The 15,505-nt window shown below is 41.8% G+C and overlaps 1 protein-coding gene across 1 annotated transcript; it reads right to left on the bottom strand.

The window, feature by feature from the left end:
• Nucleotides 1–6,475: 6,475 nt before the first annotated feature.
• Nucleotides 6,476–15,505, bottom strand: PTGDR (prostaglandin D2 receptor). Its single transcript, XM_004055174.5, has 2 exons — nucleotides 14,540–15,505; nucleotides 6,476–8,460 (listed from the first exon to the last, which is right to left on the bottom strand). Exons 1-2 carry the CDS (start codon nucleotides 15,383–15,385, stop codon nucleotides 8,227–8,229), a joined length of 1,080 nt encoding a protein of 359 aa, XP_004055222.1. The 5' UTR covers nucleotides 15,386–15,505; the 3' UTR covers nucleotides 6,476–8,226.

Below are 15,505 nucleotides of genomic sequence, written 5' to 3'. Positions count from 1 at the left end.
TTGAGGAAGAGGACCAGCTTCAATTACCTCTAGTAAAGAGACCACAGCATATCCTGCTCTAAAATTTCCATCCCCATCCTCTTAAATAAGACCCATCTGTATACCATTCTATCTCAGCATTATCCAGTGGCATCTCTTGTAAGTCTGTCCCAGAAGTGAGAAATTGGTCAGTCATCAGAACATAGTCATGAGGGGTTTCGTCAGAAGGACCAGGCAAGAGAGTGTAAGTTAATTATTTGGAGCATATTATCTCAGTCAAAATGTATAAAATAATCTAAAATTGATTCATTTCGGTTCTGGTGGCATTGCTGGATTTTATCCCAATCCACAACCCTTTGGAATATTGAAGAAATGATATTTAACAGAGCAGTTGCTCATTCCCACACATCTTTGTGTCTGTGTTCTCGACTTCTGGGGGCTGGTTATTGTAGCTCTATTGGGCCTTCAAGGGTTAAGTCTGCTACAGGGTCTGACCACTGCACTTTCTCCAGCTATTCCTTAGCTTTAGCTTCCGAGACCAACATGTGTGCCAGCTGTTAGAGGTCTGAATGGCCTGGGTCATAGGTTCTGATAATGAATTCAAATTCTTGGGCAAACTCAATTGGATCTTATGGGGGCCCAGAAATTATTTATGCCCTGCAACTCAGCCTTTGACCAGCATTGGTAGACAATCACCGGGGTTCCCCTACGTGTTACCGGTTGTTCCCAAAACAGGGTGATCATGAGAGATGGCCCTGCAGCGTCCCCCTTTTCCACATCTTCCAGATGAGAGGCTGCCACTGGCACTGTCAGGGAATTGTCAGGAGGTAGGGTCTTGGCAGTTAGACTCCCTACTGCCTTCTGTTGAGTGAGTGGTATACAAGGAGAGGAAGATGTTAAATTAGAACATGCAGGAGAAGGAGGGAAAAGATCTGGTCCGGGAAGTTCAGAGAGGTCAGGGGTAAAGTGGGGGTGTAAGTGGAGGTGCCACAGGGAAGTAAGGGATTCTGGGGATTTCTTTAAGAGAGATGGAACTTTAGAGAGTCCTTGGTTAGCATTTCTAAGTTGTTTGTTGGCTTATTGTAAGGACGTGAGGCGATCTTCCCCCCATTTGCTACTCTCTAGGTACCATTGAAAGTAGCTCTCCCATTCTGGTTGTTTAGTTTTGTGCCTGCGTTTTGCATCCTAGTTCACAGGTACACTAATTTGGGCATCTCAGAAGATCCCCATCTAGGCCTCTGTAGGTTAGAATCTGCCTTGGTTATAGTGGTCCACTTGATTAAATATTTGCATGACAATTCACCATAAGTGTTTTTGCATATACCTGGCCAGAGTTTCTAAGGGTGGAACTTCGTGTTCCACAGCTGTGGGGGTTTCAGCCAACTTAAAGGGCTCCTTCCACATAATTTAGAGTTTTCCTTCAGATTTGACCAAGTCGGAGGGTTTGTTGGATCCAAAGTGTGCTGCTTGGGGACCTAGCTTTTCAGGGCCGTTACTCGCTGAACCGGTATCGTGGCTACCTGGCACAGTGTGTCAGGGGCTCAAGGCGTGGGAGATCAGCTCCTTATTTGCACCTGCTAGCTGAGATTACACCCTAAGTACGTTCTTCTGAGGGGAAATCCTACTCAGAGCCATTGCACATCTTAGGGAGTGTTTCTTCCAGACACCCTCATGTAATTCTCAGTCGCCTGAGAAAGGCTGAGAGGGGCGAGCTCTTATTCCATACTTATAAGCTAGAGGGTTTAGAGTTGGCCAAATCCAATAAGAGAAGGACTGAAGCATACAAAAAACACCTAACAAGACAGAAACAAATAAATAAGACATCTAAGCAAAACGAACAGCAATCACACAAATTATACAATTTGAGTGCTCTAAATGTAAGGAGAAATTAAGACCAGCTGGTTGTTAACAGTACCTTTAGTCATTAAAGAGAATTTGCAAGACATTCCCAACTCAGCTCCTTACCTAGTGATGAGGCTCAAGCTGAAGACTGTTCTCCACTGATGAAGAAGCAGACAAGCTTGCCTTCCTTGATGGAAGCAAGCAAAAACTCCCAGAAAAAAAAAAAGAGGTTTTTTTTTTGTTTTTTTTTTTTAAACATCAAATTAAACCTCAGAGCCCCAGCTTCCTGCAGGGAGGAGGTCCCAGACCTCAACAAATTGTCTTATTGGTTTGGGCTATAAAGAGCCCAGTCTGGTACCAACAGGAGAGCTGCTGCAGGCCAGGGCCACCTTCACTCAGGATCCCTCTGTGGTCAATCAAGGAAAATGACCCAGGAAAATCTCAATCATTTTTTGAGGTTTATTTGCCAAAGTTAACGATACACACCTGGGAGATAGGTCTATTCCTTTCCCCGTAGATGATTTTGAGGGTTTCAATATCTAAAGGGGAAAGGGAAGGATATTGAGAAATACATAATTTTCATGTGAGAAGAGGGTAGGGGAAAACAGTCATTCATGCCTTTGTCTGGCTCAGTGAATCTGCATTTTTACATATGTAGATAATGTAGACGATAGAGCAGAGGAAACAATCAGATATGCATTTGTCTCAGGTGGACAGAGGGATGACTGAGTTCTCTCCTATGTCCCCACACCTGTGGAGAAAAGCTATCCATTCACATTGCCATGATGCACTCTAACAGAAACACTTTAGGAAAAAGGTCTTGGGGCCCCCAAGGAATTTCCTTATGGACAAAATGTGAAGGAGGTATGTAGCTTTTCGTATTTTAGCCATCTTATTTAGGAACCAAAATGAGATGCAGGTTGGCGTGACCCAGTTCCCAGCTTGACGTTTCCGTTTGGTTTAGTGAGTTTGGGGTCCCAAGATTTATTTTACTTTCACACAATCATAATCAGTAAATCATTGTACTTTATCTTTTTCATCTAATTGGGACCTCTGGGTGTTTTTTAATTTGGGGGGAATAAAAAGTATTTTCTAAATTCATTATGAATTGTGTGTCATGACAGTTATTGTTTCCATATTCCATTTTGTAGTGATAAGAAATTGATGCTGGCAAGCTACCAACTTTGTTTGCCCAGGTGTTTATACAACGCACCGCTAGACTAATCTTAAACATCAATTATCGCTGATTTGGGGCTTTATTGTTTTAAAATCTATAACTCATACTTTAGTACTTTGTAACATTTGCACTACACTGTATGATTTTTACCTTCTAGTTTGTCTTGTGTTTCCAATTAAATTCCAAGTGCTTACTCAGTTTAAGATCATCATAGGACCCTATGCTTTGCCTAAAATATACTTCCATTTGAGCTTTGATTGACTGTATTTTTATTGCCTTTCCCGGTTGAGGCATTTTAGTAGGAAAAAAAAAAAAGCTTATATCTTCTCCCTGTATTTTTAACCAGAGCATGATCGGTTCTAAACACATTCATTGCAATTTTTTCTTTCTTTTTTTAAATTTTATTATTATTATACTTTAAGTTTTAGGGTACATGTGCACAACATGCAGGTTTGTTATGATTGGACTTACTCCTGAGTTCGTGCAGTTTGTATAAAAATATCTGGAAGACTAGAATGTTCACCTCACTGTTATCAGGTGAGATCTGCTGATTCATTCCACTGAATTTGGCTATTGTGAAACGGTAGAGAGAGGAAGCCTAATTATAGTACCACCCATCCTATGTGCTCAGCTTTCCTCCACCTAGAGTCTGGGAACACCCAGACCAGCAATCCTAGCCTCACTGAAGAAAATAATTAAAGAGCAGGCCAGTCAACACTGTTCTAATATGACAAAGTTGTTTTTACAATGTTAACATTGCCTAATTAACAAACTTTTTATGTTGTTAATTTCATCATGTATGTGTTGCTATTTCCTGGATAAAAATGGAAACATACATGTTAACTTACATAATGTCGATAACAGTGGGAAATAATATAGAGCAAAAATATTTTCTCCTACGTGTACTATTTTCACCTTTGGTTGGCCTAAGAGAAAAATCCTTATATGGTGATATGAGAACATTCTTCATCAGATACAGAGGAATCTTTAACCAAGCATACAGCAGCCTCTTATTGAATAGACGTGCATTTTAGGACTATCATGAGAGAGAATGCATTTTATTAAATATATTTATAGTATATTTATGCTCTTCTACAGTATACATGTGAATTACTAGGAGAAATGAGAAAAAAATAGGTGACTATCTAGTCCTCAAGGATTTTAATGCCTGGAAAGAAAGATTAAATGTATAATATTTTCCTGAAAATATACAAAAAAGTCAAATTATGAAAGTTTAAAAATAGCTTTACGTATTTCAATGGAAATTTCTATCCTATAGAGAGTTAGAAAATATTCAATCCCTAATGAAAGCTCACTTTAAATATAATCTTTGACAATATTTTCATAAACGAAGGCTCTTTAGTTTATCTTCTTTCACAACAGCATCAGTCTTAGTGCCCAATTAAATGTCTGCAGGAGTCCAAAGAAATATCATTGCCGAGGGTAGTATCTTTACCTCCTAGTGAGCAACACAGGTCTCATCACTGCTATCAGTGATGAACTTGGGAATCAGTTATGGCTGCCAGTATTGAAAGATATATTATTTTTTTCTTTTTAAAAAAATTTTATTATTATTATACTTTAAGTTTTAGGGTACATGTGCACAACGTGCAGGTTTGTTACATATGTATACATGTGCCATGTTGGTGTGCTGCACCCATTAACTCGTCATTTAGCATTAGGTATATCTCCTAATGCTATCTCTCCCCCCTCCCCCCACCCCACAACAGTCCCCAGAGTGTGATGTTCCCCTTCCTGTGTCCATGTGTTCTCATTGTTCAGTTCCCACCTATCAGTGAGAACATGTGGTGTTTGGATTTTTGTCCTTGCGATAGTTTGCTGAGAATGATGGTTTCCAGTTTCATCCATGTCCCTACAAAGGATATGAACTCATCATTCTTTATGGCTGCATAGTATTCCATGGTGTATATGTGCCACATTTTCTTAATCCAGTCTATCGTTGTTGGACATTTAGGTTGGTTCCAAGTCTTTGCTATTGTGAATAGTGCCACTATAAACATACGTGTGCATGTGTCTTTATAGCAGCATGATTTATAATCCTTTGGGTATATACTCAGTAATGGGATGGCTGGGTCAAATGGTATTTCTAGTTCTAGATCCCTGAGGAATTGCCACACTGACTTCCACAATGGTTGAACTAGTTTACAAAGCTGTAACTTTGCTGAGAACATTACAGATAAAAACACTGTGGAAGTTCAGGTGTGAGGGATTATCTGCAACTGAAAGGATCTGAGAATCAGAGGTCAGAGAAACATAGTCTATCACATATTTCCTTGTCTTTTTTTGGTATTTTTCTTTTATTTTCTTTTTTTGTTTTGTTTTGTGTAGAGCAGTGGTTCTCAAATATTAGCATGCATGAGAATCACCTGGAGGGCATGTTAAAGCCCAGATTGCTGGCCCCACCCAAGAGATTCTGATTCAACAGGTCTGACGTGGAGCTGGAGAATTTGCATTTGTAGTAAGTTTCAGGTGTTGCTGCTGCTGCTTGTCCAGGACTACTGATTATTCTCTGCAAGAGAATGCTAGAGTGGAATTACTGGAACAACAGAAAAGAACGCTTTAGGTTCTTGATACACTGCTGGGTTGCTATCAAGAAAGGGTATACACATTTACGAACTCACCAGGGGAATATGAATGTTCTTCTCTGAATAACCTCTGTTATTGAGAGTCATAGGTTTTTTTTTGTTGTTGTTGTTTGTTGTTGATATACAATTTGGTTTTATTTTTGCATTTCCTTGATTAGGCTGAATATTTTTCTACATTTATTAACCATATGTATTTTCTCTTATGTAAACTTTCTCTTTGTGTTCTTTTCAGTTTTCAATCAGAGTCAAAATTCCTACTCGTTTTCAATACTTGACTTTCAATGCATCTTCTTCCTGTGAAGTTCTCCTGACAACCCCACACGTGGTCCCTAGTTTGGGCCTCCTCTTCTAATAGTAAATGCGTACTCGCAATACTATGGAGAATTTCTATGCTGTATCCTAACTGTTTACATTCCTCTCTACCCCAGTGGACAATGAGCAACTCATGAACCATGATTGAGTCTTATTTTTATTCTTTTCCTCAGCGCCTAATCAACTGCTTGGCACAAGGTCTCTGTAAATTATTTAATGAATTAATGAATAAATCTATACAGATTACTGAAGAGTTGGTTTTAACTCAACACGGACTTCATCCAGATGGTATATCTACATTTTGTATAAAACAAAAAGGAGCACTAAGTCCTTAGGTAAGTCTAAGGACTTACCTAAGCTTGTTTAAAGTAATGTAAAGTAATGAAATGTAAGTAAAGTAATGAAAGCTTGTTTAAAGTAATGTAAGTGTTAATTGGACAGTATATAAAAATTCACACTATGAAACTGCTAGACAATGAAATATTGCTGGCAACTGTCTGCTAAAAAGAAAACCAAGCCCTTTTCTTTCATTTAAAGAAAAGTAATTTCCTCTGCAAAATATTATAAAATTATATTTATTGATTCATCTGGGGCCTTTTCAAATTAACTGGACAATTATCATAACACACCTCTCCAAAAAAGAATACAAAAAACATGTTCTTCCTCTGACAATAAAACACACATGTACTTACACATTGAAGATACAAACAAAAAAATTTCAAAAACAACTGTATTTTTTTCATCATGTTATACTGTTAAATCATACTTCTTGTATTCCTAATTTGGCTTTTTCACAGTTTTGCTATACCAAAAAATTACATTAAAAATTACCCAGCTTTATATTATCTCAGATACTGGAAAAAACATAAGTGAAACAAAGGAGGTTGCTGCTAAGTTGGAAATAAATAAACATGAGTACTCTTATATTTGGAAGGGACTTCTGGCTGGAGGTCTTGAGATCACGCAAATGTAGCAGGCTTTGCACCTTGGAGTCCTGAGATTGTCGGATACAAAGGAACTCCAGAGATGCTGAAACCCCTTGAACCTCCCCAGCTGTTCTTTTACCAAAGGTGAAAGCTCTTACCTGCAAGCTGGGTTTAGAGTCTCCGCTTCAGTTGCAGCTGCGTTTCCTCCACTTTTCCCTTTCAGTCATCATATTGCTGACCCTTGAAAACTTTTAAATTACTATTAAAGTGCTCAGTTGTGCTCCTTTTCGGCTATATCCTGCTCCAGTTTTGAAGGTGTAATTTGAAGTAAAATCTTGGAACCTAAGATCTTACTGTCTCCACAGACAGCAGAATACGGCTGTAATAGGTAGCTGTTAAGGTAGATGTTAAGGCCATTGTTACTATCGTCAACTGAGGCTAAGTCCTGGGTGGGCTTTTTGCTGTGCCAAATGCCCCACTGTGCCACACAGTCAAACAGTAAACATGGCTCTACAGTGAGTCACACACTGGTTTTCAAAGAAGCATAAATCCTTCCACTAAAGAATCCACTGATAGGATAACTCTTCTATAAAATGGAGGTTCTAAAAACTGAAAGAACATTTTGCAACCCACCCCCAACTTTTGATTCCTACTGACACCCTTGACTCAATACAAAAGAAACTGGACTTCAAAAGATAAAAATGAATTTTTGCTTCTTTGGGTTGTGGGCTATAGTCATATCTTGCTCTGTGTCTAGTTACAGCTTCAGGTCTCCACCTGAGGCAGCAAGTACTCCCCGATGGTGGCTGGGGAAGCCCCTCCAACTGCCTGACCTGGTCATATTTCCCACCTCACTTCTCTGAGGAACGTCATAATTCAGGCTATGCTTAGATCAATTGGCAAAGAAATGAACTAAACATCGGCAATGATATAAAATCAATGAATCACGTTTCACCAAAAAATGAATAGGGTAAGAAATTATGCTTTTTATGAATGTCCATCGCATAATCGTAAACAGTGGTGTTTCTACTGTATTTTAAAAGACCTATATGTCTCAAGTCCTCTCTAAAAAAAAATAGGGCCACCAAGCACAAATGTAGGGACAATTGATACCATTGCTTTTTAAGACTTTTAACATTGGTTACAATATATAAAATTTTAGTTGCTGTTAATAAAAAAATGAAAATGCACTGAAGGGGTTCATGACTATAGAATGGTAACACATTGTTAAGATATCAAATACTTTTGAAAATACATATACATGCTTTTGTTATGGGAGGTAACTTTTAAGGATTTAAATTGTAAGTTGTCTTTTTTTTTTTTTAATCATGGTTCTTTGAAAATGTGACATATTCCTCAGCTTACCACAGAGTGAAAAACACTGTCACAGACTGGATTCCATGTTAGTGGAATTGCTGCACCGGCTCCTGTACCTAAGAGGTCTAATGAAAATCTTGTGAAAAAATATCCGAAATACTGGAGATCTGAAAATGATAAAAATCCAAGGGTCCACAATTGAAATCACAGATAGAAATCGCAAGGCTCGGAGGTCTTCTGCTTCTTCAGAGGTCCTGTTTTTCTCCTTGACATCCTTAAATGCTCCATAGTAAGCGCGATACTGTTTTGAAGAAAAACATTCCATTATGATGTGGAAAGGTTAATGGCAGCAATGGATTCACTTACTTCACCTAAGTTACTGTAAGAACATGACAGCTTAGCTTGGAACACCCATTTTTGGTACATTTACAAGTAGCTAAGGCCACAGCAGCTGATGGGTGCAAGTGGGGAGCTGGGAAGATGGGGTGTGGCCAGACCTGGGAGGTGGGAAGGAAGCTGAGTACTTGTCGGAGACCCAGTCTGATTAAGTTCCTGAAGGCTATTCTACCTGCTGGGCTCAAGTTTCTAGGTCCCTGCCAGGCCATGAAGATCTGCTGAATCTTTTAGAAACAGGGTCAGCATGCTTTCATAAATACGGAATCTCTTTCTAGCTAGTGTCCTTGCACTTACTTTCTTCAGTTCTCCTTTCTTTCTTCTCCCTGCTTCCTATCTTCTCCTATTAGTTCTCTCAGAAATAAGTCACACCTGTGAAATGTCACATGTATGGAGACACCAATAGAATGGAAGCTTTTAATCAGTGTGAAGAGATTGGAAATATGACAATGAAAAGACCTGAGATGACTTGGAAAAAAATACTGTTCAACTCATGTAAATTGCTGTACTTATTTTTAGCACAAATTGTTACCTTTTCGTGGTTGACATCCTTTTTTTTTTTTCTTGTTCAATCTAGAAGGCAAAAACATGCACAAAAATATAAGGCTGCCTTACCCAGGTCCAGCCAACTCCTCTTGTCTTGATCTTCCCTGAGGTCTCTGTAGCCTTCTTGGAGCCCTGCAAAATGCCTCAAACAACAGCTTTTCCTCCCATTCAGCCAACACTGATCTCTAGACCAGCACAACCATTGCTTTCCACTCTGCCTAAGGCTGTCCACTTTTTTCTTTTCTCCATTACATTCTCTATGCCTACAATTCTAAATACATATTAGGATAAATGGACTCTAATGGAACAGGAAGCGTGCAAACTCAACATTAGTAAGAAGGGATATGGATAAGAGACTGGACCCATTCGAGGCAATCAGAGAGCATCTCCTGGAGAAGATGCATTTTTCCCATAATCATTTCCTTGCTGTTCTACTTTCTTCTCTATAGAGCATTTCAGCAGGCTCAGCCACTCCAATCTAGTGCATTTAGGAAGACACCTTACATTGGACTCAGCTGTTTAATCTGGATGCCCTCACCCATCTGAAGTTGGGTGGGGGCGGAGGGAATCTTAACAACAACTTCTCCATAACATAAATATTGTATTTGATTAATCTTGATGAAAAGTTTGTTGGAGTATGATTTTTAAAATTCACTTTAATGCTGAACACTTAACTAGATTGAATTTTCAAATTTCCAGTTTGATACAATCGGAAGAAAGTGCAAGTGTAGAGAATATGGCATGAGCTTCAGAGGCATTCTCTAAGGCATATAACATATTTTCAGGCTGGGCATGGTGGCTCACGCCTGTAATCCCAGCACTCTGGGAGGCTGAGGTGGGTGGATCATTTGAGGTCAGGAGCTCGAGACCAGCCTGGCCAACATGGTGAAACACCGTCTCTACTAAAAATACAAAAATCAGCCGGGCGTGGTGGTGGGCGCCTGTAATCCCAGCTACTCGGGAGGCTGAGGCAGAAGAATTGCTTGAACCTGGGAGGCCGAGGTTGTAGTGAGCCTAGATTGTGCCATTGTACTCCAGCCTGGGTGACAAGAGTGAAACACTGTCTCAAAAAACAAACAAAAAAACATATTTTCACCCAAATTATTTTTACCTTAGAAAACCACCATGTCCTGGAGGTTGGTGGGGGAGCAGGGATGGATGAGAGAGGGTGTGCGTGTATATACTAGGTGTTACGAGAGAGAGGTCTGTAAGCCAGGTAAGGATAAGTACAAGCTATTTAATCACTTGTCAGAATCCATGAAGTCAGAGATGAGAGAGCTCTCCTGTGTATGCCATTTTGAGGAGCAGAAAGAATAGGTGCGATGCTCCTTTCAAAGGAGGCTGTTGGAGGCCCGTAAGGGACAACAGGCAAGTGATGGGCCCAGGGAAAGGGTCTGAGGTAGATTTAAAGGGATAGAGCAGAGGGCAAGGTCTATTGTGTTACAGTGCGTGGACTGGATAGAAGAGGGCATCAGAAGCCAGAGAGGGCTGCCTGGCAGGGATGTCCAGGAGCTGGCAACAACATTATTTCAATGACTCCCAAGTCCATCAGAGGGCGTTCTTCTCACACCAATTCTTTCTGGATATGGAGCACTTTTTAAAATGCCCGTGTATTTTTTTTTTTTTTTTTTAAGACAGAGTCTCACTCTGTCACCCAGGCTGGGGTGCAGTGGCACAATCAAGGCTCAATGCAGCCTTGACCTTCTGGGCCCAAGCAATCCTCCCACCTCAGCCAAGTAGCTGGGACTACAGGCATGTGTCACCACGCCTGGCTAATTATTTTTATTTTTTTTGTAGAGGCAGGGTCTCACTGTGTTGTCCAGGCTGGTCTTAAACTCCTGGGCTCAAACAGTCCTCCTAATTTGGCCTCCCAAAATGCTACGATTACAAGTGTGAGCCACCAGCCCCAGTGAACAATACATTTCTAATACAAATCCAGTGACTTGAATGTCAACCTAATGGATTTGACATGGATAAATGCTGCCTAGAAAATAAAATAATTTGTTTTAATTATGCTAGTATCATTCAGTTGTCTAGATCCCAACTAATCAAGCATTCTCAAATAGTTGGAACTATATTTTGCCACACTCCACTTTGAGGAGAAAGGGGCAAATAGAAAAAAAACTCATGTAAAATGTTTTCTTTTTAAGTCAACTTAACCATATAGCTTATTGTCACCCATGTCTCCCCCTTCAGATAAAGATACAATTGCTAGGTCCATTACTTAGAAGAGAGTAAAATCTCCAATACCTATTCAATGTGTCCAGTAGGTCAAAGCTACTGTCATTACAAACATGTGATTTGCCTTTTTCCCCTTCATTCTCTCACAAGTGTACAGAGAATTTTACGGAGGCTAGATAACAAATGATGACATCACTTTCACAAAGAATAGAATATGTGGTTGTGTATCCTTGTGTTTTCTAGACCTTTTAAGGTAGTAGGTTGAGGGTACACACGTGAATTTTCAGAGACTGTTTTCAGTACTTTTGTGCTCTTAACAGGATTTTTCCACTTTACTTGCTATAATCTCTGTAACCTTATTGTCATCAAATCATTGTGAAATCCCCACATTTTCCTTGTACATATGGAAAACACAAGAGGTACATTTTATCTTGTTTTGCAATCATATTTTTAGAATTTCTTAGTTTTATTTTCTAATATGAGAAATACTGATGATTTAATCCACATAAAAGCCATCTGGGTCATTAATAATTTTAAGAGTATAAAGGGGTCCTTAGACCAAAAAAAAGTTTCAGAGCCACTGCCTTAGTATATAGCACTATCTCCTGGGAAGATAATAGTTCTTGATTTTTTTTTATGTCCAGCGGGCAACAATAATACATGGAAGTTATAAATAGTAATAATAATGATGCTAATTATTGAGGCAAGACACTGGGCTAGGTGATGAATGTATATATTATGTATGTAATTTCAAATCTTCATAACTATCTTATAAAACAAGTATGGTTATAATCATTTTACAGATGAGGAAACTGAGGTCAGAAAGGGTAAATTAGCTGCTACCATAGCTAGTAAGTGATGAAGCCTGATTCAAACCCATGTCTGATGCTAAAGCCCTTATCCTCTCTAGAAAATAGTGGTTCTTGTGAAGAATGCTGTCAACATTAAATATATTTGGAACTTGCTAGTTTTTTGGAAAATCTTTTTCAACTCCATTGATTTTCTTCAATCCTCACAATACCCTAGGAGTTATCCAAGTCTCCTTAGAGACATGTCCAAATGCAATGTTCTTTCCACTGTATGATGCTGCTTTCTGCATTGGTCTGACTAAAACATTCAAACTCAGGTCAAAATTTCCATGCATTTGGCTACTGTCTACTTTGTCACAGCATAGATAAGTGAGGCCCCAACTTTACAATAGGAGCTCCTAAAGATTGTATAAAGGACCAGATAGTAACTATTTTAGGTTTTATGGCCAAGAGACAAAATCATAAATATTTGATAGGTACTAATATAACATGGGAGAAAACACATTTCCCCAATTTTTTGATGGAATTCAAAATGTATTAATAATTGAGTACAATTTTTTTTTTAGATGGAGTCTTGCTCTGTCGCCCAGGCTGGAGTGCAGTGACACAGTCTTGGCTCACTGCAACCTCTGCCTCCCAGGTTCAAGCGATTCTCCTGCCTCAGCCTCCTGAGAAGCTGGGACTACAAGTGCATGCCACCACGCCCAGCTAATTTTTGTATTTTTAGAGATGGGGTTTCACCATGTTGGCCAGGATGGTCTCGATCTCTTGACCTCATGATCTGCCCGCCTCGGCCTCCCAAAGTGCTGCGATTACAGGCGTGAGTCACCGCGCCCGGCTGAGTACAATTTTTTTGTAATATGTATCTACTAAGGAGAAGAATAAAATGTTTTCTTGGAACAGTATTTTTCTTGAAATAGTATTTGGCTCAATTGAAGCTCAAAACTCTTGGGTCTCATCAAATTGATTGCAGAGATTCATTTGTAAGAATTATTCTTAACTCCAGGGAGATGTAAAACAGTGGCCAGGAAAGATTTGGCCTGTGAGCTGTGGTTTGCCAACTCCTGTTTTAGAGTGTGATTCTACAAATGTGAACCCTGAATCTGAGCTTGCATATCACCTGGGAACTTGTTAAGAATGAAAATTCTTTAAAAATGTCTGAATTAGAAACTCTGGGGAATGGGGTCCAGCCATCTTTTTTTCTAGAAGCCTTGCTGGTGATTCTGAGCTGGTGATTCTGAAAACCACTGCTATATGTCATCTGCGCCTATATCTACATTTAGATAGATATAGATTTATGTATTTGTTTATTTATTTTGGGGGCATACTGTTCCCACCCCTGCATGCTGATGCCCCAGACTTCTTTTTCCGCAAGCAGTAAGGCCTTCATTTAAAGGAAAATCGCTTTGTATTTCCCTTTCATTCACCATTGAAAGTAATATCCAAAATTGCTACACTCTGAGAAGAAATTTAACAACTTTCCTATTCACAGAAGTCTCAGGATTTCGAGAACGTGGGATTGGCAATGGAATTTCTTTAAGTATTGTTTTTGTTAAACAGGTACCTTGGGGGTGGGAGAAAGGAGAGGAGCAGCACTGAAAATGTTTCCTCAAGCCTCACCTACTCCCAGGTGTCTTGGCGGGGACTCCAGGAACAAATGCCTTCAAAATGAGGAGATAATTTCATTTCCATCGCCATCCTCATTACTAAATTGAAACCGGAGATAATGGTTTTCATGTCACCTCACTTGCCAAGATACACTCAAAACCCGTCAAGTCAGGTTGTCAAAACGACACCAGCTGCTAAAACATACAAAGAGCCTCGGCCTCCATCGCCACAATCCCTGGCAGATGCAGCACCAGAAACAGCAGCCGTGGCATCTCAAAGTTTACGCACGCGTTTTTCAAAATTAAAACTATGCATCTGCAAATCACTCTGGCTGGATTAAACCTCTTTTTCCCTTTCTATGCCAACACCGGGGAGAAGATCGTCCCAGACTCCATTCGCCCATTTCTGATACCACTGAAGTCATTAGCAGGTCTAACAAAATAAAACATCACCCAGCCGTCGGGAAGTAGAAGACTCCTGTTGCCAAGGAGAAACTAAGTTCTGCTCCTCCTAAGGCGCAAAAATGACCTCGAGATCTCCCCAGAAGGAAGCAGAGAGGACGGAGTTCTGCCACATGGAGAGGGTTTTGCTGGGCTAGGGAGACACCGCCGGGCTCAGTCTTTCCCTTCCTTTCTCTAACTTTCCCTCATTTCGCTCCGCAAACTGAGTTCTATCTCGGGGCTGTGGAAGGAATCCAATTTGGGGAACTCAGCAGCAAACCTTCCTGGCCCAGGGCGCAGCTCGCCTGGCGCCGCGTCCATCCCGATCCGCTCCACCCTTCCCGCCCCGCATCCGCGGCCGGACAGTCCCAGTGCCCTGCTGCCTCGGGGCCCGGGGACTCACAATTACGGGCAGAGAACACATAGTGAAGAGCACGGTCATCAGCGCCAGCAGCAGGAGGTGATCCAGCTCCTCCAGGGGCTGAGGGGACGCTTCCCTCCCGTCCGCGCGCGGCTCGGCACGGTCCCTGATGCAGGAGCGCGGGTGCCGCTGCAGCCGCCGGTGCATCGCATAGAGATTGCGCATGGCGCCGAGGTTGCACAGCACGGTGGCGAGGACCAGCAGCGCCATGAGGCTGGAGTAGAGCACAGAGTACCCCAGCACCGACAGCGAGCCCTCCTCGTGGACCATCTGGATAAAGCACCAGGTGCCGGGGCAGTACTGCACGAACTTCCCGAAGCCCATGAAAGGTAGCGCGCAGAAAGCCAGGGAGAAGGCGCTCACCACCGGGGCCACCAGTGCGCCCAGGGGCAGGGTGATGTGCCGTCGGTAGAAGAAAGGGTGCCCTAGGGAGAGCCAGCACTCCAATGCCATGGCCAGGAGTTGCAGTGTCGAGGAGAGCCCAAAGAAGGACATGAAGAAGGCGAAGGCTTGGCACAACGAGTTGTCCAATGCGGGCGCAAGCACCCGCAGACTCCGGTTCTGAGCGTAGGCAGCCAGCACCACCGGGCTTAGGAGGCACTTGCCCAGCAAGTCGGTGACCGTCAGGCCACACACCAGCATGTAGAAGACCGAGGGCAGCGGGCGCAGTGGACGCCGCGAGCACCACCCCAGCCCCGAGCGCGCCAGCAGCCCCAGGGCCAGCAGGTTGCCCAGGAGGCCGGTGCTGAAGAGCACCCCGCCCATCACCGCCGAGTTGCCTTTTTCCACAGAGGTGGTGTTCTGGCAGCGGTAGAAGGGCGACTTCATGGCGTGCGGGAGCAGAGGGCTGGAGTGAAGGCTGCGGAAGGGCGAGGGCCCCGGCGCCCGGGTGCTAAGGAGCCCCCGGCAGCTCCGCGCGCGGCTCGGGCGGAGAAGCTGCGCCACAGA

Source organism: Gorilla gorilla, chromosome 15 (genome assembly GCF_029281585.2).
Source record: "Gorilla gorilla gorilla isolate KB3781 chromosome 15, NHGRI_mGorGor1-v2.1_pri, whole genome shotgun sequence".
Classification (NCBI taxonomy): Eukaryota; Metazoa; Chordata; class Mammalia; order Primates; family Hominidae; genus Gorilla; species Gorilla gorilla.
The sequence above is the reverse complement of the archived record's forward strand: the minus strand, read 5'-3'. Positions and strand labels throughout refer to the sequence as shown.

Coding starts and splice junctions, on each gene's coding strand:
- PTGDR (XM_004055174.5), bottom strand. CDS start 15,385: ATGAAGTCGCCCTTCTACCGCTGCCAGAACACCACCTCTGTGGAAAAA. Junction 8,461..14,539: donor TGTGTTCTCTGCCCGTAATT/GTGAGTCCCCGG, acceptor TCTTCAAAACAG/TATCGCGCTTACTATGGAGC.